This window comes from Salvia hispanica, chromosome 2 (assembly GCF_023119035.1).
Source record: "Salvia hispanica cultivar TCC Black 2014 chromosome 2, UniMelb_Shisp_WGS_1.0, whole genome shotgun sequence".
Lineage (NCBI taxonomy): Eukaryota > Viridiplantae > Streptophyta > Magnoliopsida > Lamiales > Lamiaceae > Salvia > Salvia hispanica.
In genome coordinates this window covers 29,242,299-29,266,702 of record NC_062966.1, presented here as the reverse complement: position 1 = coordinate 29,266,702, position 24,404 = coordinate 29,242,299, and the positions used below count along the sequence as shown (strand labels likewise).

The window sequence follows — 24,404 nt, the reverse complement described above, 5'->3', positions numbered from 1 at the left end:
CTTCTCAACAACCTAGGAAGCAACAAATACAAAGAAACCTCAAACCATATGCATCAAAATCTAGTAGCTTCTCACTCAAATCAGTACATCATCTCATCTCCCAAATCTTGATGATGCTTTGTTTCTACCCTTTTTTCTCATAGGGACATATGTATTCATTTTCTAACAAGAAATAGTGTCTTGATGTAGGTGGCAAATAGGTGCCAAACATGTAAAGGACAAAGGTGCAGTAGACTTTGAAGGCTGCAAGGTATGTTTTTCTTTTAGTTCGACATAGATTTTAATAAATATTTGATATATACATTTTTGAGTGGAGAAAGAGTCCCCTTTATGAGAAATTAGTGCGGAGTTAGAGGTGGTTTTTTAGTAAATAATAAGTGACTGAGGTTGAATTATAAGGATCGAGTGTCCCAAAAAAAATTGAAACATTTTTCGTGGACATGGAATACTAAATTTATATCCGTTGCAGGGGACGGGGAAGAACAAGAAGAATGGAAACATCTTCGAGAGGTGGAAGTAAGTACGCGTCTCTCACGTGTCTTTTGTGTGTTTCTGTAGTATTCTAATTGTAGTGATGAGACGCGCGCGTACTTTTGGCAAGGTGCTTTGACTGCCAGGGGTTCGGGCTCAAGAGCTGCCCGGCCTGCGGGAGAGGCGGATTGACACCGGAGCAACGGGGAGAGAGATGATGAAGCGTCCATTTGTGAGCTCAGACAAAAGCAGAGAGAACATTGTTTTATTTTGATTTTAATATTTTAAAAATTGTTAAATAAGTTTTATTTTATGCAGATTATATAATAAAACCAAGGATAACTAAGCATTGTGTAATTTATGAATCAATAACTAAGAAATTCTTGATTACACAATAGTAGTAATCTTAATTGAAATACAAGACGATATATCATTCTTCGCTAGGCTTTTGAGCAAATCAAAGTCCCATCGGTACGATAAAGCTTGCATCCGAGCGTAGCTAAGCAGCAATTGCAGACCGGAACAAGTTTCTCGGCACCGGAGGAAGGGCAAGTCATGTAACTAACATCGGAGAAGCAATATAAAGGGCATCCACTTGCCCATTCCACATTTGATGCCACTAAACACAATACCAATTAAGTAGAACAAATTATTATGAACATATAAATAAAGAATCCATATCTTGTTATATGATTTATTATAGCATAGTTTGAAATCAAAACATAATAATAAAATATATATAGTATCGCTTAAGTTTGAAGTGATCCTAGCTTACCTATTATAAGGAGAATCCAACAGCAAAGTTTAGTGATAGTTTTAGCTGCCATACTTCTTCAATATAATTGGCTCACAGTTTAGCATAACTTTCAATTTGTCTGGGTATTTATAACCAAAAAAAAAAAAAAACAATTGATAACCTAAAATAAAGATGGTACTTACTATACAATTTGACTATGAAAAATATATATGGTGGAAATAATTTTCTAAGAGTACTTGATTGCCCCACCAGCTATGAATTGATGTAGCCTAGTGGAAAAATGAAATATTTTCAAGATTCTATTTTTAATTTATATGGGGCTAATATAGTATACATTTGTAATAATGGAAAATCAATTTTTTTATGAATACTAGTGTTATATAGTGCTACATTACATAGCAAATCTAATTAATACTTTTACATCTCAAAGTGATAAAATGACAGTTAAAAAAAATCTCTATCTTATGCATAAATAACAATAAGAAAATAGCATAAGGATAAACATTGCATGATAATAAACATAACACGTTTCACAATTCACATAATTGGAAATGCTGAAAACAGAAACAAAATAGAGTGATATTTGAACACACTAAACCCTGTGATGCACCTAATCCAAAACGATGACATCTTTTTTGAACTTTGATTATTGAAGAAGTTATAGAAGGATGCAAATCATATTTCATGGTGAATAATCATGATATGATGTCAAGTTTCTGCTTGTGGTAAGAAGAGAAACACCAATTCATAAATTTATTTAGAAAATAATGTAGTGAAATTTGTGAATTTCTAACAACCAAATACCATATATTTATAGTCTAAGTAAAAGTATGAAGTTTCTATTCCAAAACCTCTTCGCTTATCCCTTCAAAAACAATTTCACTTTCCCCACTTATCATAAAAATAAAATACTACTAGTAAAAATTTTCATTTTTCCAAGTTTATAACCTACATAAAGAATAACGAATTCTATTATACTATTAATCATACTAATTGATCTGGATTTCCACTTGAAAGTCATCTGCTTTTATATAGTTTCTGCTGTTTCCGCCATTTTTTTCTCGTTTTCTTAACCTCCCAAAACTGTCAATGGAAGATGCAGCATTACTTTACATCGTTTTGTTAGTCTTATTTTAATTATTTTATATACTTAATTCTATTTTAATAAATAGATATTTCTTTCACTTTTTATTTCAGTAGTAGCTCATTAATTTTTCACATTAAAAAAAGTTATTTAAATAAATTAAATGATAAAAGATTAAATTTAATCCTAAATACAATTATAAAATAAAGTAGAAATTCAATATATAAAAAAATAAAAAACTATGAAATGCTACAAAGTGCAAATTTAATCAATTAAAATAACTTAAAACACTAATTAAAAAAATTATAATAAATACATTCATAAGCGTTATAAACACGGGACTACTCTCATTCAAAATGGATGATCTCAAGGTGCATAAAGTAGTGCAAAATAAATGTTATATTACCAAAGAGTCAGAAATAATTATTTACATTACAAACCATAGTAACAATTTTTTAAGCAATTTTTAATTTAAATTTTAAATGATATAGGTCATACCTTGTGTTGTACTCCATCTTATTATTATTTTTTATTATTATTAATTAATTAATAATTCAATTGAGAAAATTTTATTTAAATTATTAATTTGTCAGTTAATTAATTGAATTTATGAAATGTTTAAAATGTAATTATTTTGTTGATATTTTTAAATACGTACGGATTAATAAATTATAGATAACAAATCTTTTAAATATTCATTTAACTAATCATCAACATTTCGTTCCAAGACCATCACCGCCGACTGAGCGGCACCGCATTTTGTTACAACTCCCAATTTTCTGGTAAATATGCTTTTATTTTTTCCAAAATTTCTGCTTTAATCAATGGTTGGCGTTGTTATCACACTATAGAATCCATGAGTATTGTTTCTTGCTGTTATTGCTCTCATGCTTAGTTAATTTCAGTAATGAGTTAGGGTTTTAGTAAAATCAATTTTGTAAATTGTACATTTTCTTTGTGATATAATGACAAGAATCATACATTTTCTTTGTTGTAATATAACAATTTTGTGTGCTTCTTTAATTGGATTAAGATTTTGTGATTGTGTTTGTGTTTCTTATGAAGAAGACATAGCAAATTGGTGAAAAATCGAAATGGGGGAAGACTTGATTAGAAATCTACCATCAGAAATCATGTTAGATATCCTCTCAAGACTCGATGCTTGGACCGCTCCGAGGGGCAAGTGTGTTTGTAAGCTATGGCTCGATTTGCTCACTACTCCCGAGTTTGTCAAGTCCCATCTTTCTAAATCCATCCCAGGCCTCGTTGTGAAGCTTGGAAAATGGACGACCTTTAAATACAAAATGGTGGAGTTCGCAGATGAGCCCGATCTCAATTGTTATCGGATTCGATTGAATACAATCTTCAAATTGGACCTCCCTTTTTGCAACCCAAATAATCTACATAGTTCAATTAATGGTTTGATGCTTTCGATAGACTTGCGCAAACATGGCCATCTCACCCTTTGCAATCCAATCACTCGTGAATATATCAAGTTTCATCGCCCCCAACCGCCTCCCCCTGAAATTCCGTGGAAGATTTTTGGATTTGGAGTGAGCAGAATGAGTGGCCAATATAAAGTGGTTAGAATTTCAGCTGGAAACCCGCGACATGCACCTTGCATTTCAAGATCCGGTGAACTTGAGTGCCAAGTATACACTATTGGATCAGGATCGTGGAGAAGACTCGCCACGTGTATCTGGTCCACACATCTTCCGTACAATTTGACAATGACATTTTTATGCGGAAATCTTCATTGGTGGACACGTAAGGATGTTCTTGCCCCAAGACAAATATCTCATCTTAATCTTGAAACAGAATCTATTAGCACCTTTTCTGATCCTCCTTGTGATGATCGGCGCGAAAAATGGTACAAAAGGTACCTATGTATTTCAAGCGATTGCCTATGTGTATGCGACAACATGGGAATGGACATTGATTTATGGGTTATGAAGGTGTACGGAGATGAAACATCTTGGACAAAAGAGGTCACCATCTGCAAAGTTGATATCATTGACATTTATTGTTTAGATGCTCACCCCATTGTCAAAGTTTTAAGAAATGGGGACATTCTCATGTTATGGAATGTGACCAAGCCATTCTATTATTATTACTACTCCATCTCTACCAAAACTATCGAAAAAGTTGAGTGGTTTGATTTGAAGGACTACGTGCTCTACCGGATAACGCATTACACGCCGAGCTTTCTTTCTCTCAAGACCTTTGCTACTGAGAATGTAACTTCATTCTGATCAGGTGATGCGGATTCTTTTTTGGGAACGAGATAATTCATTTTTTGGTATTCCCTCTCTTACTTTATTCCATCTTTTACTTTATTCTCCTTCACTTAACTAACAAACCCTTATTTTCTTGAATTTTCGTGCCGAAAAGAAATGTCTCACTCAGTGAGAGACGGAGGGAGAAGTATTTAGATTTCGTATATTTTAAATTGACTTGTTGGATATTCTAAACAAATTTCTAGGAGTTAGAACTTGTTTAGAGATTTATTCAATGTTCAGTATATTTTCTTTCATACTCGTATTTTATTTAAGTTATGTTACATTCGAATAAATTCATACTTCGCCGTCCCATTAAAAGTTCGTTTTTTCATTTTGAGGTGTCCACAATAAATAATTGAATTTTAAGAATGGAAATTTTCTCTTATATTTTTCATTTTTTCTACTTCTCTTTACTTTTTTTCTCTTTTTATTCATAATCTATCTATATTTTTTTAATCTCTCTTGCTTTATTAATTTCTCATTAAAATTTATATTATAAACAAATGCGCCTATTTTTCGTACAAGGAGGAAGTAATTATGTAATAAGAAAATATTGAAGGTGATGATCGTTACAAACCCAAAATACATCCAACTATTAATCCACGTGGCTCGTTCCAATTGATATCTCATGGATGCCACATTCTCATTATCCAAAATAACCCCTCTTTTCTTCGAATTCCCCCAAAAAACAACACAAAAACACACACACACACACCAAATCAAGCACCAAAACATGAAGAACACTATGAACTCCACCACCTCTCCACCACTCTCACTCCAACACCAGCACCTCATCCCAACCACTTCACTACAACCAAGGAACCAACGAGTACAAAGAAACCTCACACCATATGCATCAAAATCAAGTGGCTTCTTACTCAAATCAGTACATCATCTCATCTCCCAAATCTTGATTTCCATCATTGAAGATGATTGCTTTGACCCTTTTTATCCTCTTTCAGAGCCATAAATATTCGATTGCTAACAAAAATTTGTGTGGTGATGCAGGTGGCAAATAGGTGCCAAACATGTAAAGGACAAGGTGCAGTAGAATGTAAAGGCTGCAAGGTATCTTTTCTTTGTCCAAATACTGCTCCCTCGTTCGCCCATCTAAAGTAATCCCTCTATCACATTAAACATGTAACATTTAATTTTCGGGAAGGGAATTTTACGTAGAGCTGTTTTATGAGTTTAATAGAAAGGGAATAAAGTAATAGAGACTAAAGCAGAAATGATGTTGTTTTCATTTTAGAAAATATTTCATTTTTATTAGAGTAATCGGTAAAAGAAAATATTTCATTTGTAATTGGACAGCTGAAGGAGTATTTCACTATGAATTCAATACTGATTTTAATAAGAATATCCCACTATGTTGAATTAGAAGGTGGTTTTTTTAGTAAATACTACTCCCTCCGTCCACGAAAATTTGTCCCAATTTTCCATTTTCATCCGTCCCCCAAAATTTGTCTCATTTCACTTTTACCATTTTTGGTAGTGGACCCCATATTCCACTAACTCATTCCTACTCACATTTTATTATAAAACTAATACTTTAAAAGTAGGACCCACAATCCACTAACTTTTTCAACTCACTTTCCATTACATTTATTAAAACCCGTGCCCGGTCAAACCGGGACGTATTTTTGTGGACGGAGGGAGTAATATTCTCTTCGTTCCAACTAAGTTTGTAGCAAAACTTTTGGGCATGAAAATCAAGAAATTATGTTAAATAAATTAAGTGAAAATAAAATAAAATAGGAAAGAGAAATTAATTAGGAGAAGCAAGAGATAGTGATAAAATAAAATAAGAGTGGTTAAATGTTTTGTTTATTGTTAAAAAAAAAGAAATGAGTCAATTTATTTGGGAAATCCTAAAAAGAAAATACAACTCAATTTAGTTGGGAGAGAGACGAGTAAGTGACTATGAGGTTGAATTATAAGGATTGAGAAAAAGTGAAACATTTTTTATGGACGGGATATACTTAATTTGTGTCGAGTGGATGGCTTGAGGCGCGGTTTTCTATCGGTTGCAGGGGACGGGGAAGAACAAGAAGAATGGAAACATCTTCGAGAGGTGGAAGTAAGTATATATGTCTCTCATTGTCATTTGTCTGTTTTCTTAGTTTCTCTTAACGCTTGCTTTTTTTGGCAAGGTGCTTCGACTGCCAGGGGTTCGGGCTCAGGAGCTGCCCGGCATGCGGGAAAGGAGGATTGACACCGGAGCAACGTGGAGAAAGATGATCAGAGCATACATTTGTGAGCTCAGAAAGAAGACAATAATGTTGTTTTATACAGTTATTTTGATTTTGATACATATAATATTATTAACTTTTACTGAGCTATGAGAAATTGATTGGGAAACATTCATGTATTTATTCGTAGACAAAGAGTTATTTTTAGCTCATTGTTTGGTCAAAAGAACTCCATTTTATTTTGAATAAAAAAACACCTAAGAAAAGTAAAAGTATAAAAATTCTTAAAAAGTTGTTTACAATTTTCTTTATTTTTTATATGTAGAACTAATTATTAGTGTTGAATCGTCAAATTAACGCAAAGTTCATTATTAGATAAGACGAAGTTTATTTGTGATCATTTTGGTTCATTTTTTCTAGAATGAACTAAAACCAATATAAAATAAATTATGTATAAAATGAACTAAAACAAGCTATAAATGAACTCTGTGTTATCTAACAATTTTCTAAAATGAATTAAAAGTGAGGTTCGATACTAAAAATTAGTTCGACATTGATCAGAATCCTAAGATTAGTAGTACTTTTTTGTTAGATAAAAAAATAAATAAACATATATGACAAATAAAAAATCAAGATGAATGATGTATTCTTATTATTAATAAGGCTTTCATAAAACAAGGATAACAATTGATATAGAATAATAATACTAATCAAACAAACAAATCATTCAACCATAGAGAATAAAATAATACTAATCAAACAACCAAGCGGGCAAGGTCACTATAGCTCCGCGCTGCAAACTGCACTAGATATATTTTCTCAATTTGTTTATTTTGGACTTTCTTGGCTTCTATCAGAACAAATGGATGTCTACTACACTCATTTCCCTGTTGTTTCCGTCCATAGCCTCCATGAATGTTGGTTGATTTCTCCTTACATGTTGAATGATTTATGTGCCATGAATATTTTCTCAAAGCCAATGTTAAATGTTGATTTCTCCTTTAATCTGTAGTTGTGTTATACCGATGACTATCTTTTCTAATCAAAATGTTCAAATGTTGGTTCCATGTTTTTTTATTTCTTAAAATATTTTTGGAAAAATTACTATATATTTTCATAATGAAACAACTAGGAATTTTGAGAAAAATACAAAGTGATAATTTCTGAATTAATATAATGTTCATAAAATATTACTATGGTGATACTAAGACTTTTTTTTACACTAAGTATCCACCCATCGCACGATTCAATTAATTTTTACAATATAGACTACATATATTTGTTCAAGTTTTCATCATGTTCTCTCTTCTAAAATTCTCTACTACTATTTTCTTCTATAATATTTCTTTTTAGATATTTCTACTATAAGCTATTTTTAATTTTAATTATAAAAATGTGAATTATTGTTTATTTAAACACATTCTGTACCATTAACATAGTACTTAAAAACAAGAAACTGTCACAACTCAATTTATAAAACATTTTTTCTCCTCCAATAGGTTAGATTTCAAATCACCAAAATAAATGAAGAAATATTATTGATCTATTTTTTTTGAAAAAATGTAAAACATTATAGTAGATTAAACGGGTTTACAAAATCATAAAATATTAAGAATATTTCTCTCCCAAATGTATGCGCTCTATTTACAAAGATTTGGAACTTGTTTGGGAGCCATTATCTCTCCATCATATGTCCTGGACATTTATCTTGCCCAATAATTTCTCTAGTGTTTTTTCTCAGTCACATCTTTTGTCTATCCAATGAATAAATATATCTCACCATATTTTTGATAAATCTATGTCTAACTATATTTTGATGAATTTATGTTTTGACTTCAAAATAAATTTTATTATATGCTTCAAATATAATAACCAACCTATTTCAAAAATTTATAAAGTTTCCCTCCAACACTTAGCTCAATGACATTGCTAAAATTAGTCCCAAAACTCTCTATTTATATTAGTATTGATTGATTGATATTGATATTTAGATATTACTGATAGATTTGCCAAAAACAGAAATCTACACAACTGGGAGGCCATTTTCCCATTTCCCCTCCACCCTGCTGCGCTGACACCACCCCTCCCGATGCTTCAGAAACCTCCCGTCCGAGGGGGTGATCGAGGAGCACCCTTCATGGCTGGAGACGATCTTCGCGGAATTCTCTTCCACAAAGGTGACCGGTGCTCAGCAAGAACTCTTGTGCTTACTTGGGAGCAAAGGCGTTCGCATTGGATGATGAACCCAAAATAGTCGACCACTATCTTAGAGGACATGGTTCTACAACTACTTGCTCAAAGACAGTTGAAACGCGCTAAAGCAGCAAGTTTTCCCGAACGACCAGGCTGACATGTCGAAACATGTATGCCTGTAAACAAAAGAGAAATCACGAGCATCGACATTAAAATGTAGGCACAAAGGTCGTGGGAGAGGAAACTTCAATACGTAGCTCATCGATGGCCTAACTATTTCTCTTCCCATAGCGGATTTTCCAAGACTTTTTCTTTCTCTTCCACTTCAAAACAGCCGTCTTCTCCGATCTCCACTTGCGAAATCTCTCGCGGTTCTTCAACCAAGACGTGTAGTCTTTCCCTTGTTTGCATTCAATGAAATCTACCAAATCATCTAAACCCTCACTTCCCGGTAACATACACTTCAAGAAGATCTCTCCACTGCACGTCTCCTCTGTTTCTTCCTCAGCTAAAGTTTCTGAGCATAAGCTCTCCTTTTCGTTATGTTTGTTTCCCATCAAACTGCAAAATATTCGGAACATCAACAAGCAAGAAAATAAAGCCCGAACGATTGGTTTACCGAACTGTTTGAATGCATAGAGTTACCTTGAATGCAGTGACCGCATCTTATGAAATTTTGACGCGATCACAAGGCTGGAGCTTTGATTGAACACCGTCTGCATCATAATTTAAACAGTTTCGGGTGAAAAATGATGTCCTGAATAGCTGGCGACTAGAACGAGAAAAGGAAATCAGTAACCTCTGAGAACCTAACGACTGGAAACTCCGACGAAAAATATTCTCCACCCGAATCAACGAGCAAGTGCATTGCGTCCAAGTTTCCCTCCTCCAAGACAAACAGATTCAACAGCGCAAGATTTGTCAACAAACAGGCCTTCACTAAGCAATCAATTCCCGTAACGAAGCTAAGCGACAACAGGCCTGAGAAATGCAAAAACATCATTTTGGAATCGACATGTCTTGTGGCATGGCTCGACATCAGGCTCTGCAATTCTTGTTGCAGAGGTAAGCTTGTGTCGAAGTCCTTGAAACAAGCAATCACGTTCAAAATTAAATCATATTCCTTGCACGAGGAGAAGTCTTTAAGGCTTATCGGGTGGGACGAATCATTGCTGTGCCTAACACACCGAATAGCTTGGATCAAAGATACACTCATTAGTTTCAATAATGACGCGAGCAGATATAGGTGCTGCAGAGTTGCACCCTCGATTGGTCGTGTTGATTTATCGTTATAGCTTTCAGAAGCTTTCAGCACCAAGCAGCTCAATACGGCTAAGATCTCTTCTTGGCACGATACGCTATAAGCTTTTTGGCAGTCCTTCAAGAATCTAAAGGATGTGCCAACCAGATCGGATTTCGTTCTAGAGAAACTACTCTCCAAGACCTTGTCTGAAGGTCTGTCTAATCCGGAGATGAGGGCATTGATCTTTTCTTTCGTCTCTGTTGATATGTAAGATTCGAAAGGAGGGTGGATAGGGCCGTCTGACAAAATCAACGTCGAGCCCCAGCCATCTGTTTGCAGACGAGACATGTGCCTCGTGTAAAAAACCACCGACTTCTCAAAAGCCGATAGGAAGCAGTTGGTGAGCTTACGATCTGGTTTTTTCAAAATCTTGACATGAAAAGCTTCGGAAACTATTGAGATCAAATGAGCCTGCATGTATTTTGGCGCAGAATCTGTGATGGGGTTGAGAAACAACGACACAGCTGCGGTAATACTTAATGCTGGAAGTGGGAGGGGATGTTCACGTGTGCAAAATAGTCGACTCAGAAAATCCCCGAAAGCTTGCTTATCAGAAAACGACTGGATGAAATGATTACAGGTTGCTTCCATCAGAAACCCGGCATCACCCTGAGTCGAGGGAGGGTTAAATCGCGCATCGCTGGCAGCAGCAGCGGAACTGATCATCTTCAAGTATCCTGTTACTTGACGATGCACCAACAGCTCATCCACAAATACCTGTCAATGAAACTCATCAATCACTCATAAATGGACAAAAAACACAAACAAAATTTTGAAAGCTTCAAATTATACCTCGAGCATCGTACACTTCAAAAAGAGGAGAGGATTACACGGCTCCAAGAACTCGATAGAAGCACTGAAGCCTTCAACAGACGACGCAGAGCAACCATTCTCACTATAAACTGATTCCTCGAACACAAAAGCATGTTTTCCCGTGTCCCTCGCCAGCCCAGGCAGCATCAACTTCCTGACGATCTTCCAAAGAATCGCCCCCTTTTCAAGTTCAAGACTTTGCCGCAAAGCAAGCAAAGGCAAGAGCAAGATACAGCATCTGAACAGCAAACTCAACACTTCCACCGCATTGAATAAGTCCGAACTAGAGCTATTCTCAGTTAACTCTGAGAATAATCGCTCAAACCTCACCTCTAGTTTATCAAAGAGCACGTCTGAGAGCTCACAAATATCCCAGGATTTCAGTTTGATTCCCTCATTGCATATCCTTAGGTCGAATTCATGAGAACCTTCTACATACTTGATTTTCCACTGTGGATTTGAAGACAACTTAACAAGAATGCTATACAGATTCTTCAATGCCGATTGGTTAATTCCCTGAAACATTAACTTCTCAGTCACAGTAGAGAAACCATACATCAAAAATTCTTGCCCTAATCTTCCACTCCAAAATCAAAATATAACTAACACGAATATCTCATTCTCCCTTAACAAGCGCTTCATTTCAATTATAAACAGCACACACACACGCGAATTTCTCCATCTACATGTAGAATTAAGCATTCAATTGAAGAAACAAACGATTTACACAGAAATGAAACTTCAATCAATATGCTAGGGCTTCGCTGGAAGGAATTTCTGAATAAATTGTATAACACGCACACAGAGAGAGAGAAGGAACCTCGGCGGAGTCAAAATTGGGCAAAAGGGTTTCGAGAGCCCTTTTCCTTTTCTTGCCGCGTTTTTTCTTCGATGATTCCATCGCAAAATTAGGGGAAAATCTACACGAAAGGTGAAAGCTTTACGTTTTTTTAGCTAGGAATTGAAACGGGTAGAGCAAATTCTTGGAATAGAAGAAATTTTAAGTTTTGGCCCCTGCAAATTTAGCTATAGCTGAAGACTGAAGCAGAGTTTAAATTGACTCTGGTTGAGAAGACCCGACCCGGATCCATTTGGGTGTTTCCAGACCCGGCCCATTTTCAGTTCATTCGGCCTTTACTAATTGAATGAGTTTTAATCGGTGATTTATCCACGTGTTTATTTATTTAATACTCCATAATCATATTTGCTTATAGATAGACGAGGAATGATACGCTACATACCTTATGTAAGCTTCTAATGTGAGGATCTCGTTTGATGCGCGTTTAATATTGTTCGTTTCGATTTATCTATTTAGTTTGACTCTAATATATTAAAAAATATTATTACAATTTTTAATTTCATAAAATTCATAAAAATCAAAGCTTGGTTTGTTATTTTATTAATTTATTTGAAATTATAGAGAAAACGAGCAAATTGAGCTCTGATTTTTATGAATTTTGGAAATTAAAAACTTCAATACTACCTCCGTCCCCCAAAATTTGCTACACTTTGACCCGACACGGGTTTTAAGAAATGTAATGGAAAGTGAGTTGAAAAAGTTGTAGGAATGTGGGTCCTACTTTTAAAGTATTAGTTTTATAATAAAATGTGAGTAGGAATGAGTTAGTGGAATATGAGGTCCACTACCAAAAATGGTAAAAGTGAAGTGTATCAAATTTTCAGGGACGGACCGAAATAGTAAACTGTATCAAATTTTCAGGGACAGAGGTAGTAACATTTTTTAATATATTAGAATCAAACTAAATATATAAATCGAAACTAGCAACGTTAAACATGCATCAATCGAGAGTGATGCTCACATAAAGTATGTAGCATATTTTTTTTCTTAGATGGACTAATTTATTTACTAGTTGTAGTAACTTTATTAGTATGTATCGAGAGCAAAATGTTTATACATTTCAATTTAGTGATTTTCATTTATGGTCGAGGGACATTGCAACATAAATCATGAATGATAAAGTTAGTTACACTTCCTCATTGGGTCGTTCTCAAAATAGAAAGCTTGATATTTTAGTGAATGGAATACATCAATAGAATAAAGTAAATGATTTTATAAAATAAATGGTTCTATAAATCATGGAATAAAATAAATAGTTATATAAATTGTAGACAAACAAAAATGACAAAAGAGTTTTTTAAATCGTGGATGGATGGAGTACTACTAGTAATTCCATAGTGACATAAACAAATTATTCCAATCATCCTAATTAAGACATTTGGGACGAACACATGAATTAATGCCTAATTAGTAAAGTAAAGTGGTGTTCAGTTTTCTAAATATAATATAAGATCTGAGTTGTGAGATTATTTTAGTTTGAGAGTATTGTCTATGACTAATTAACATGATTTTCCATCTAGGATTGAGTTGTGAGATTCAATCTTACAAACCAAATACACTACATATTTAATTTCGATATATAATTTTGTAAACCGAACAACTCCTAAAAGAGACGAGGAGTGATAGTTACAATATTAATGGACGGTGGAACATGCATTATAATATACTCCATCTGTTTTGCGGTAGTGGAAGCGTTTCTTTTTGACACACGAAATAAGAAATATTGTGTTAAGTGTAGTCAATAAAGTAGGAAATGAAAAAGGTAAAGATAAGAAGAGATAATATAATAAGAAAGATTAAAGTAAGAAAGAAGAATATATTGATTTTTTGCAATAAAAGGAAATGACTCTACTATTATAAATGTTATGAAATGTATTAAAATAACAAAAATGACTCCACTAGCAAAATAGATGAAGCATTGCTTTATCCTTCTCATTCAAATTGGAAAACACGTGTAAATTTGAATGAGATGGAGAAAATATGCATCAACGAAATGTTAGGTAAAATTGCATATGTCAAGTTTCGAGAGTTCTATGTAATTGAGAAAAGATATCCAAATAGATTTAGAAAAAGGCAAAAAGCATTACCAAATTAGTCAAACAAAATGACTAGTGAGAATCAGTTTATATTGACTAATAACATAAGAAAAACATAATTATTGCTCTTCTCTTAAAAAGTAATGACAAAAGAAAAATGGGAAAAGGATCATTATTGTCTTAATTAACATTTATAGGATGACATCTACCACGACCCATCTCTTCAATTCCAATTAATTAAGATCACCTAAATTCCTATTTCATTATTATATTCCAAACATTGTCTTAAACAATAATTAAGGAAGTCGATCTTTCATATTTCCATTCCCCCTTTGAATAATTGTGCGAAATTAACAATCTTTACTGTTAGCATTTAATTTATTCCATTCTTGAATTGTAAAAAGAATAAAAATTCCAGCACCTTTCATATTCCAATCTCCCTTCTGAACAAAAGTGCGCAATTAACAATTTTGATTACTAGCATTTGATTTAATTTAAATTTAGCTTTTCAATTGCATAAATGTAATATTACATTCTTGAATCTACTTTAACTTCCCACTAACCCCACCTCCATTAATGCCCCTTTCAATTGGGCTGTATATGTTTCCACACACAATTCAAAGTTTTTTACAACTTTAATTTTCACACACAACACACACTGCTACACCATAGCCAGCACAGCAAGTGATAGTTCAAGATTTCGAGTTAATCAGCAAAACCCATTAATCAATTCCGTTTCTTTTCCGCCATTGATGCAAAAGATCTGAGCTTTAAGCTCGATGCCCCCGCGCCGAAGCAGGGATTGGTAAAAAAATCCAATCTTTATCCCTTTTTCCTCGAGCAAATTGAGAAAGATTCAAGAATTATGCATGGGCTCAGCCGCCTGAGCAACGGCGCGAGCTCCCTATCTCCGCCGTCGTCGCCGCGCCACCGCGGCGGCCGCGTGAAGAGCCCCAGCTCGTCCCCCGCCGCTGTCGGTGGCTACGGCGGCGGGGCGGGGAGCTTCCGCGGCGGGGGGAGAGGAGAGCTGAAGAATGTGGTGGAGAGATTTGGGTGTTTACTGATTTCAGCAATGTATAGAAGGAGAGGAGTGCTTATGTTTGCTCCCTTGCTTTACATCTCTGGGATTCTTATGTATATGGGCACAATGGGGTTTAATGCTGTGGATAGGAGCGGCGGGGAAGTTTCCGATGCAGTCGGGCCGGGCTCGGTCTATCGGAGCCCGCAGGTTTTCGAGAAGCTGTGGCCTTTCATGGAGGCTGAGAGCAATCGGAGCTCTAATATGGTGATTGATGGTTTTTGCAATTCTTCAAAATTTGAGCTTCTGATCTTGTTTGTGTGGTTACTGTTGCATCATGTGTTATTGGTTAAGTACTTTTATGATGTGTTTGAGGGTATTTTGTCTGGGATCTTTACTTGGTTGTATTGTTTTGCTGATATATTAAGTGGATTGGATTAACGGATAGAGTTTAGTAGCCTGTTTTCTTAGGAATATGCATTCTTTACACTTTTACTTAGTATTAAGTTTACATTCAAAATGATATCTTGTATAGTTCAAATTTGTTATAATAGATTGTGAATTCACTGATGTTTTGTGAGTAGTGGTTAAGTAATTTGACGTTTTTGAGAGTATTTTGTTTGGGACTTTTACTTGGTTTTTATTGGTTTTCTTGATATATGAAGTGGATTGGATTAAGCAATAGAGTTTTGGCTATGAATTTGGTAGTTTGTTTGCTTAGGAATTTGCATTTGTATACATTTTTGCTTGGTAGTCTGTTTAGTTAAATCACCACATTCAAAATGATACTAGTTTGTATAGTTTGAATTTGTTATACATAGTGACTTCACTGCTGCATTGCGAGTACTGGTTTAAGTAATTTGACATTTTAGAGTATTTTGTTTGGAACTTTTACTTGGTTTTTATGGGTTTTCTTGATATATAAAGTGGATTGGGTTAAGCAATACAATTTTGGGCTATGAATTTGGTAGTTTGTTTGTTTGCTTAGGAATATGCATTTGTATACACTTTTACATAGTATTCAGTTTAGTTCACTATGTTCAAAATGATATTATCATATTTTGAATATGTTACAATAGATTGTGAGTTCACTGTTCCATATGAGTAGTGGTTAAGTTCTTTGAAGTTTTCAGACGTAGTTTGTTTGGGATTTACTAGTTTTATTTGATTGTCGTAACATAAATATGTTTGTTATTTATGAAGTGCATTCGATTAATCTCTCATAATTCGATAAGAAATAGAAATTTGGGCTAAGAATGAGTTGAATCAATATGAAATGAGTAAGTTAGATCACCACATTCAAATGATATATTACATAGTTTGAATTTATTAACTTTGGGACAGTACGATTTTTGAGGTAAGGTTAAGTTAATGCACAGTTTTACTACATGGTTCCGAGAATTTGCTATGTTTAGGGCATAGTTTGGTTGTCATAACCTTATCTACGACAAACTTCTACAATTGTTCTTTCCGGTCTTCTCATAGCATATACTCACAGCTATCACACAATGTCACAATCTAACGTCCCAAAATTTTTTAGTCCTGGGCCCTTAATTCTCTGCTTGACATTATATGCAGTTATTGAATGTTTGGAATCCGAAGCTGCGTCAAGGTTGGAAGCCTTGTATTAAGCAGACCGTTTCTCAACCAGGTTTGCATTGAGAATATCCTTTGATGAATTGATGTCAATTTTTTCTTGATCTTTCTTATGGAAGCATAAATTTGGTGGTTGTATCTTGTTGTAACATATGATTTTGTGGTATCATAGTGTTTGTTTATGAGTTGCTTGTAGCCGATGAAACTGATTATTCTGAGTAGTGTATACTGGTGAAAAATTTGTTTAAGTGGTCGTGCAATCAAAGACTCTATATAGATTAACTTGACATTTGTGCTTTGTGAATATTTTGTAAATTGTACTACTCCTTTACAAGCTTAGAGTAATTTTCTGTTTGGGATATTCTGCTAATGTAATATTCTTTACGTTTCATGTGTAAAGGCCTTTCAGAGTTGCCGCCGTCAAATGGTTACCTAATTATTGAAGCAAATGGGGGTCTAAACCAACAAAGATTATCGGTATGTGTGCTTGAATGCTAATGGTTTGTATAGAATTATTTGTTATGGTGGTTTCACCTACTTCTAATATCGTTCAATCATCTGTTCTTGATTTTTCATTATGTTACGAGAGGTTGAATGATTTCTCAATTCTCTGGACAGATATGTGATGCGGTGGCAGTGGCAGGTTTATTGAATGCTACACTTGTCATTCCCATCTTTCATTTAAATAGCGTTTGGCGAGATTCGAGGTGAGGAAGAAAGCCGTAGATGTGATAATTTGGAATGTGTGTTCATGCAGTCTTTCCTCTTTTATTTTTTTTATTTTTTCCTATTTATAGTATGCCTATCTAGTGATAATATATCAAACCAAACGAAATGGGACTAACACTTCGATGTTAGGCACGTGTGTATGTTACTGTGCAGCAATGACTAATACTATGTACTTCTGTTATTGTGTTAGCATTTCTCGGAAACTGTCTTGTTCTACACTCGTGATAGAATTTGTTGTCGAGCTCAAATGCACAATAAAATGCAGCAATCCCAATTGTATTGTGAATTTGTGATATAAATATGGATTATTTTTTAATTATAGTGAACTTTGACACTATGATGACTTTGTTGTCAAGCTTAGATGATTTGACTCGAACTATTAGGTGAAAAACGGATATAAGCATAAACTATATTCGTAAATTCGGGCTCAAAAGTTAACATGAGGTTAAACTTCGAGCTATAATTTAAGAATAACCTAAATCTAATAGTCTTGTTTTCAGCTAATCGCTGGATTCGCTGGCAGATAAAATTTCAAAATGTATGTTATTCATTGTAAGTTTGATATATTTTGATTTTTTTGCAGCAAGTTTGGTGATATATTTGACGAGGACTTCTTCATATACGCTCTTAGAAATCACGTTAATGTTATTAGAGAGCTTCCAGAAGATGTACTCCGCCAATTCGATAACAATATTAGCAACATCGTAAATTTGAGAGTAAAGGCATGGTCAAGCCCTAAGTACTATCTTGAAAGGGTTCTACCGAAGCTGGTTGAGTTAAAGTACGGATTTCTACCTTTTTTTTCTCTCATTATTATATTTCCTGCACAAACTTCCTCTTTGCCATTGTGATTACATAATCACCTATGTATATTCATCCCTATTAGTGAAAATATACAAAACTGTCCCAACATTTCATTTGTAGCATATCTTTGGATAGTGTAACAATCATGTCCGAGTCTCATTTTTCTCGCTGCGAAACCATGATCAAATGTACATTTAAGGCTGAGAATACTGCAAATATGTGCTTTGTAAAGTTCGGATTATGAATCCATGTAACCCTAGTGCGCCATGTTACTTTGTCCGAACGTTTAATACCGAACTCTTGCAATTTAATACATTAGGGCATTTTGAGAACAAGTGTTATACGTTTAGACATTTTTTGTATAAAGGCCTGTCCTATGATAATTATCATATACAGTAAATCTTTTCAAACTTGTGGAAACTCTGAGAGAGGGCTCGTTATTTGTTTTTCTTAGTTGTGCAGCAAATAGTCTCGATGTTCCACTATGATGTATGATATGCGAAATATGTATCATGTTTTCTTCGTCATGAAACGTGAAATTTCAAATCCCTACCTTAGAGAAATATCATTAGTAGGACACTTAAAAAAGTCGTATTTTCTGTTGATTAGTTTTTCAAATTATTCACATGCATTACTGTATATTCTTGACCTGAATTTGGTGTGCGAATCAAGTTATATATTTATCGAGAATAGAAAATATATTTAATGAAGTGGTTCCGATGATTGTGGGACAGGGCTGTCCGCATTGCGCCTTTCTCTAACAGATTGGCTCATGCAGTTCCTCCATACATCCAAGGACTTCGGTGCCTATGCAATTTTGAGGCACTCCGATTTTCAGGACCCATACGGATGCTAGCCGCAAAGATGGTCGATCAGATGGTTAAAACCAGTTCTAAAAGTGGAGGGAGATATGTGTCGGTGCATCTTCGGTTCGAAGAGGTATTCTCTTTGTCCTTGACGTAGCTATGGTCATTGTTGCCTTATTGTTTCCATATTGCAATTTATTCACTACAACCTTTGCATATTGTTATGAAAGGATATGGTAGCTTTCTCGTGTTGCAAATACGATGGAGGCGAAGAAGAAAAGCACGACATGGATATTGTTCGAGAGAGAAGTTGGAGAGGGAAATTTCGAAGGAGAGGTAGAGTGATAAGACCGGGTGCCAATCGTGTCGATGGAAAGTGTCCTTTAACGCCATTAGAGGTATCGTTGAGTCATATAAATAATGCTTTTTATAACAATAATGCTCGGTTCACAGTTAACACGAGAAAGTTACTTTTTACCGCAACACAACCGTTTATTAAATTCACAACTTTTCTGTGTATTACTCATACCAATTTGCTAGTTATTTCAAAAGTGGTAGTCATGTTTCATAGTTTCGTATCATATTTTGCAGGTCGGGATGATGCTAAGAGGCATGGGATTCGATAACACGACATCTCTATATGTCGCTGCTGGAAAAATTTACAAAGTGGAAAAGCATATGGCTCCTCTAAAGCAGATGTTTCCTGGTTTGGAGACGAAGGATACACTGGCCTCCCCCGAAGAACTTGCTCCTTTCGTGGTACTAGAAAAATCATACGTGCAAAGCTATGAATTTAAATACTAATCTTACACGTATATAGGATTGGGTTATTTTTATTGAAAAAATCTATTTTTCGTAAAAACTACAAACCTTGCACTAAACGTATAAAGCAAATGTTCCTTCATGTTCTTGTAAATTGCGCTCGTAATGGATTCAAATCCGGTTAAGTGAAATTAGGCTGTCACTTTTAGGTTAAGTTTTTAGTTTATCCTAATCCTGTAGATACTATACATAAAATTCTATTCTATTGCCAATATTTTAAATTTTGAAGAACTTAAGATTTAGTTACATAAGAATTATTATCTTATAGTATCAGATAAATAAAATCTCTATATATATTTAGCTACTAGACATTTTTATTGTAGTAATAGATGAATATAAGCTTTGAACGCATGTATAGAGATCTCGATTTCAGGATTTTGAAGTCTGTATTGCATTATCTTGCTATTCAGGGTCATTCGTCGAGATTGGCAGCTCTGGACTACACGGTTTGCCTCCATAGTGAGGTATTCGTCACAACTCAGGGTGGTAATTTTCCGCATTTCTTGGTCGGGCACAGACGCTACTTCTATGAAGGACATGCAAAGACGATTAAACCGGATAAGAGAAAGTTAGCTCAACTGTTTGATAGCCCTAACATCAGGTATTCTTTGTGACTTTGCTCGGCTCTCTTGCGCTTTACCTGGCTTTTTGCTCGACTAGTTAAGGAAAAATTGTCTTCTTTGTGTTAGTTTGATTATGATGAGACGATAAGCGTAACCATACACTTGAGACCGTTGGTGATTTATTGGCAAAATTTGTTTGAATACGATGTTTTTTTGTTTTCGTTAGCATCTACAGATGATTGCCACATATCATGAAAAATTAAAAATCTATGAAATATCGCGTACGAAAAGGTTTTTGATTCTTCTGAAATGTGGCGATCATCTGAAGATGCTATAGGAGATATTACACGATGATGTAACATAGGATCCGACTCTATTTTTGTTCATAATACACGAACTCGTCTGCAACCTAGGAAAGCGTATATTTGACCTAGTCGAAAATCTTGTTAAACATCGTATTCTCTCAATTCCTTGATCAATCCTCGTAGGCATCAAACGCTGTTAACTTCATACTCTTCGTCTATGCAGATGGCAAGATTTCCGGCACCAGTTGCACGATATGCTTCGCCACAATGATGTGAAGGGGAGCGAGGTGAGGAAGCCGAGCAGCTCCCTCTACATGCACCCGATGCCAGATTGCATGTGTCGGAGATCCGAAAACAGCAACGCAACGAGGTCTGCTTAGTCGAGCACGCGCACATAAATTCCCACATAAATGCAACACTTGATATAGTATACTAACATTTGATAATAGAGCATCATTCATCACTAATATATGTATGTATATCTATTCTTTACCTTGAAACGGCTCATGTGATTTGAAATACTATGCTGTTTGTGCTATTACTGTTATAATTAGTTTTGTAATAGAGCATTTTGTAATACAAGTACTAATTCTTTGTAGAGAAATGTTGTCCAACTGTAAATGGCTCCAATCTTGAATGGATTTCTCTAACATTTATCTAACCTTTGCAAGTATATTTTTTTGCCAAATTTTGGTTTTTTCGTATAAACTTTATATATGAATGTTGATTCACTTTTCTTACTCATCTATATATTTACTAAATATTACTCCCTTCGTCCCTTTGTTGTTGAGTCGTAGGCCTTTTTTGGTTGTCCATTGTAGCTGAGTCATTTCCTATTTTGGCAAAAAACACCAACTTTTCTTATCTCTTACTTTACTATCTTTTACTTTATTCTCTCTTCTTCTCTCTACCTTTTTCCTTTTCTACTTTATTCTCTCTCCACTTAACTCACTTTTAAATGCAATTTCTTAAATCTGGTGCCGGAAAGAAACGCCTCTACTATAGAAGGACGGATGGAGTATTAAAATCCCTATCCAAAAAGTGTGAGCACACTTAGAAGGAACATCAAAGTGTAAATCCAATGTATGACAATGATTCTATTGGAGTTTGGTATTAAGAGTTTGGTATTGATCCAACTTTGTATTGATCCAATATGTTCCTTATTTTCAATTATGTTTCTTGCTCTCTTGAAAAAACTTATTAATCAAAACCTAAATGTTCTTGATGACGAACAACAACCAGCTAATAAATTGGGGTTTCGAGTCTACCTCATGTGAATTGTACTCTAAAAAAATTGCGTACGTTCTCGAAAGAAAATCAAGCCAAACTGTGAACCAAAATTAGTAAAAATCCAGTCCCTTCCCTTTTCCACTAGTAAAAATTCGATGGTCCAGACATATTGACATGTTCGTAATTACATAAATCTCTCTCTATCTTCCAATTATCTATCTTATTGTGATCGACTAGACGTACCATATGTCAGTGTGTTCAAACCATTAATTTTTTTAGTCCTCCCTCACCCTACCCCACCATCCCCTACCCACCATGGCCACCCTATTAATTGAAGCAGATGAAGATAGCCCATGTGGGACATACAATCTTTAATGCTAATTAACTTCATAATCACTTCATGATGTGAAACTCACACGACACTTTACTAATTTTTGCATAATAGAGCCCACATCACACCACAATGCCAACTATTCTGTTAAAGTGTACCTACTCACCAAATCCAACCCCATCCATTAACTACTTGTCTTTCTCACCAACTTGGTCAATTCCATCTCTCTCTCTCTCACACACACACACACACACTTATATAGTACATATATAAATATACATCATATTCTTCTACATCCTCATAGTCCCATGTTTATAGATAAGAAATTGATTAGATTTCAATTTTGAAGAAATGGGGAGATCACCTTGTTGTGAAAAAGCACACACTAACAAAGGTGCTTGGACTAAAGAGGAAGACCAGCGTTTGATCAGCTACATCCGAGCTCACGGCGAGGGCTGCTGGCGTTCCCTTCCTAAAGCTGCAGGTACAACCCCCTCATGCATGTCTCATGATCAAGCCTTTTTTCTCTGTCTTTCTTTTTAATAAAAAATTTGTTTTGTTTTTATTTAGGATTGTTGAGATGTGGCAAAAGCTGCAGATTGAGATGGATAAACTATCTGAGGCCTGATCTCAAGAGAGGCAATTTCACCCAAGAAGAAGATGATCTCATTATTAAATTGCATAGCTTGCTTGGAAATAAGTATGCCTCTCTCTCTCTCAAGACTAAATGTAGCTTTTTTTTCATTTGAGAATTTCCAGATTTAATCTTGATCACATTTTTCCCTTTTTTGATGCTATTCTTGATGAAATAGTATAACTTACTAAGCATTCCGATTTTAATTATTCCATACTAACTTTGTCCACTGCCAAAAGTCTCGACACAGTCGACAACATAAATTTTAATGTAAAATTGATAAAAACGATTGTTTTGTTCTGATTTGTTTATTTTATTGAAGGATGCTCCTCTTAGAATCGTTTGATTGGTTATGTTTTGCTTAGGTGTGATTGGTTTTGTTTGATCTAGTTGATTCTTGTTATTAATATTTAAGAATGATTACTAAAAAATGAATCACCTCTAATTAGGGTGGGAAATTTATATATAAAAAAAGTGACTATTTTTATGGACGGCCTAAAATAGAGAAACATAACTATTGATTATCAAAGGAACCCCCTAATTCGAAACTTAATTACATTTGATTTTGCTAATGACGTCGGATTCCAACCACATTTAAATTGGTTTTCGTGCAATTGGGCGAAAATTGAACTTATTAACAAAATAAGATTAAATTAAATGCTCTATAATAATCTTCCAATTATTTAATAAAATGAATTTCTTAATTCTAACAAACATTTAAAATTCAAATGATTGTGTCACAGATGGTCATTGATAGCCGGGAGATTGACGGGAAGAACGGACAACGAAATCAAGAACTACTGGAACACGCACATCAAACGCAAGCTTCTCAGCCGCGGCACGGACCCACAAACCCACCGTCCCATCAATCCGGCCGCGAGCATCAACTTTCGGAGCTCGCCTGCAGCCAAAGAAAACACCTCCTCATCAGCTGACAACACCAAGTGCAGCAGCACCACCACAGAGGAGTCCCTGCCGCCGCTGCCGGAGGAGGAAAGCGGCGGCGGTGGGATTGATTTGGAGTTGTCTATAGGGATCCCATCTCAGCCAAATGAGTATAGGAAAAGTGCTTCTTTCAATTTGAATTCATGCCATGATTTCTTGAGGCTAATGGATTATACAGTTGCTGACAAATAGTAGTAATTGATTTCTATAGGTTTAGATACACTTTTTAATTTTGTGATGTGTTACTTATGTATGTATGTATGTATTTCAAAGAAAAAAAAAAGTTGTTTTGGGATAAATCTAAATGAAATTAATTAGTCAAGATGATCATGAGTATGATCTCTTGGAAGGAAATTAGTGATTACTAATTAATCATGTATTGGAGATCTGTTTATCAACCTTATTCCATGGTTTAATAGCAAATTAGTTTGTGGTTATCATTGAAATCAAATTCGTTATGGCTCATATGTCTCGGTCAGTGGCGGATCCAGGATTCATAAACGGATGGGGCGAAATATATACTAGTACGTTGGTTTAGGGCGAAAATGACAATTTTTTTTTATTTTCGGGACATTTTCCGCCAATGGTCTCGGTGCTCGGTGCTCGTCTAGATCCACCAGTGGTCTCGGTGCTC

At 34.9% G+C, this 24,404-nt stretch overlaps 6 protein-coding genes across 6 annotated transcripts; 5 read left to right on the top strand and 1 right to left on the bottom strand.

Annotated features, from left to right (window-relative positions):
- The first annotated feature begins 6 nt into the window (after positions 1 to 6).
- Positions 7 to 784, top strand: LOC125204039. Its single transcript, XM_048102579.1, has 4 exons — positions 7 to 83; positions 190 to 250; positions 470 to 516; positions 602 to 784. Exons 1-4 carry the CDS (start codon positions 49 to 51, stop codon positions 687 to 689), a joined length of 231 nt encoding a protein of 76 aa, XP_047958536.1. The 5' UTR covers positions 7 to 48; the 3' UTR covers positions 690 to 784.
- Positions 785 to 3,406: 2,622 nt separating this feature from the next.
- LOC125206746 (F-box protein CPR1-like) lies at positions 3,407 to 4,564 on the top strand. The gene has a single exon (XM_048105979.1). The coding sequence runs from the start codon at positions 3,407 to 3,409 to the stop codon at positions 4,562 to 4,564; it is 1,158 nt and encodes a 385-aa protein (XP_047961936.1).
- A 702-nt stretch (positions 4,565 to 5,266) lies between these two features.
- Positions 5,267 to 6,995, top strand: LOC125208065 (protein PHOTOSYSTEM I ASSEMBLY 2, chloroplastic-like). The gene is made up of 4 exons (XM_048107613.1): positions 5,267 to 5,477; positions 5,600 to 5,659; positions 6,625 to 6,671; positions 6,745 to 6,995. The coding sequence occupies exons 1-4, from the start codon at positions 5,325 to 5,327 to the stop codon at positions 6,830 to 6,832; spliced, it is 348 nt and encodes a 115-aa protein (XP_047963570.1). The 5' UTR covers positions 5,267 to 5,324; the 3' UTR covers positions 6,833 to 6,995.
- Positions 6,996 to 9,088: 2,093 nt separating this feature from the next.
- On the bottom strand, positions 9,089 to 12,098 carry LOC125207336. Its single transcript, XM_048106628.1, has 5 exons — positions 11,913 to 12,098; positions 11,072 to 11,608; positions 9,776 to 10,996; positions 9,622 to 9,692; positions 9,089 to 9,537 (listed from the first exon to the last, which is right to left on the bottom strand). The coding sequence occupies exons 1-5, from the start codon at positions 11,991 to 11,993 to the stop codon at positions 9,246 to 9,248; spliced, it is 2,202 nt and encodes a 733-aa protein (XP_047962585.1). The 5' UTR covers positions 11,994 to 12,098; the 3' UTR covers positions 9,089 to 9,245.
- A 2,477-nt stretch (positions 12,099 to 14,575) lies between these two features.
- Positions 14,576 to 21,280, top strand: LOC125205362 (O-fucosyltransferase 9). The gene is made up of 10 exons (XM_048104244.1): positions 14,576 to 15,272; positions 16,584 to 16,656; positions 17,002 to 17,078; positions 17,220 to 17,308; positions 17,914 to 18,111; positions 18,869 to 19,073; positions 19,171 to 19,338; positions 19,532 to 19,699; positions 20,173 to 20,363; positions 20,854 to 21,280. Exons 1-10 carry the CDS (start codon positions 14,853 to 14,855, stop codon positions 21,008 to 21,010), a joined length of 1,746 nt encoding a protein of 581 aa, XP_047960201.1. The 5' UTR covers positions 14,576 to 14,852; the 3' UTR covers positions 21,011 to 21,280.
- Positions 21,281 to 22,439: 1,159 nt separating this feature from the next.
- On the top strand, positions 22,440 to 24,138 carry LOC125205363 (myb-related protein 330-like). Its single transcript, XM_048104246.1, has 3 exons — positions 22,440 to 22,675; positions 22,762 to 22,891; positions 23,569 to 24,138. The coding sequence occupies exons 1-3, from the start codon at positions 22,543 to 22,545 to the stop codon at positions 23,960 to 23,962; spliced, it is 657 nt and encodes a 218-aa protein (XP_047960203.1). The 5' UTR covers positions 22,440 to 22,542; the 3' UTR covers positions 23,963 to 24,138.
- Positions 24,139 to 24,404: the final 266 nt, after the last annotated feature.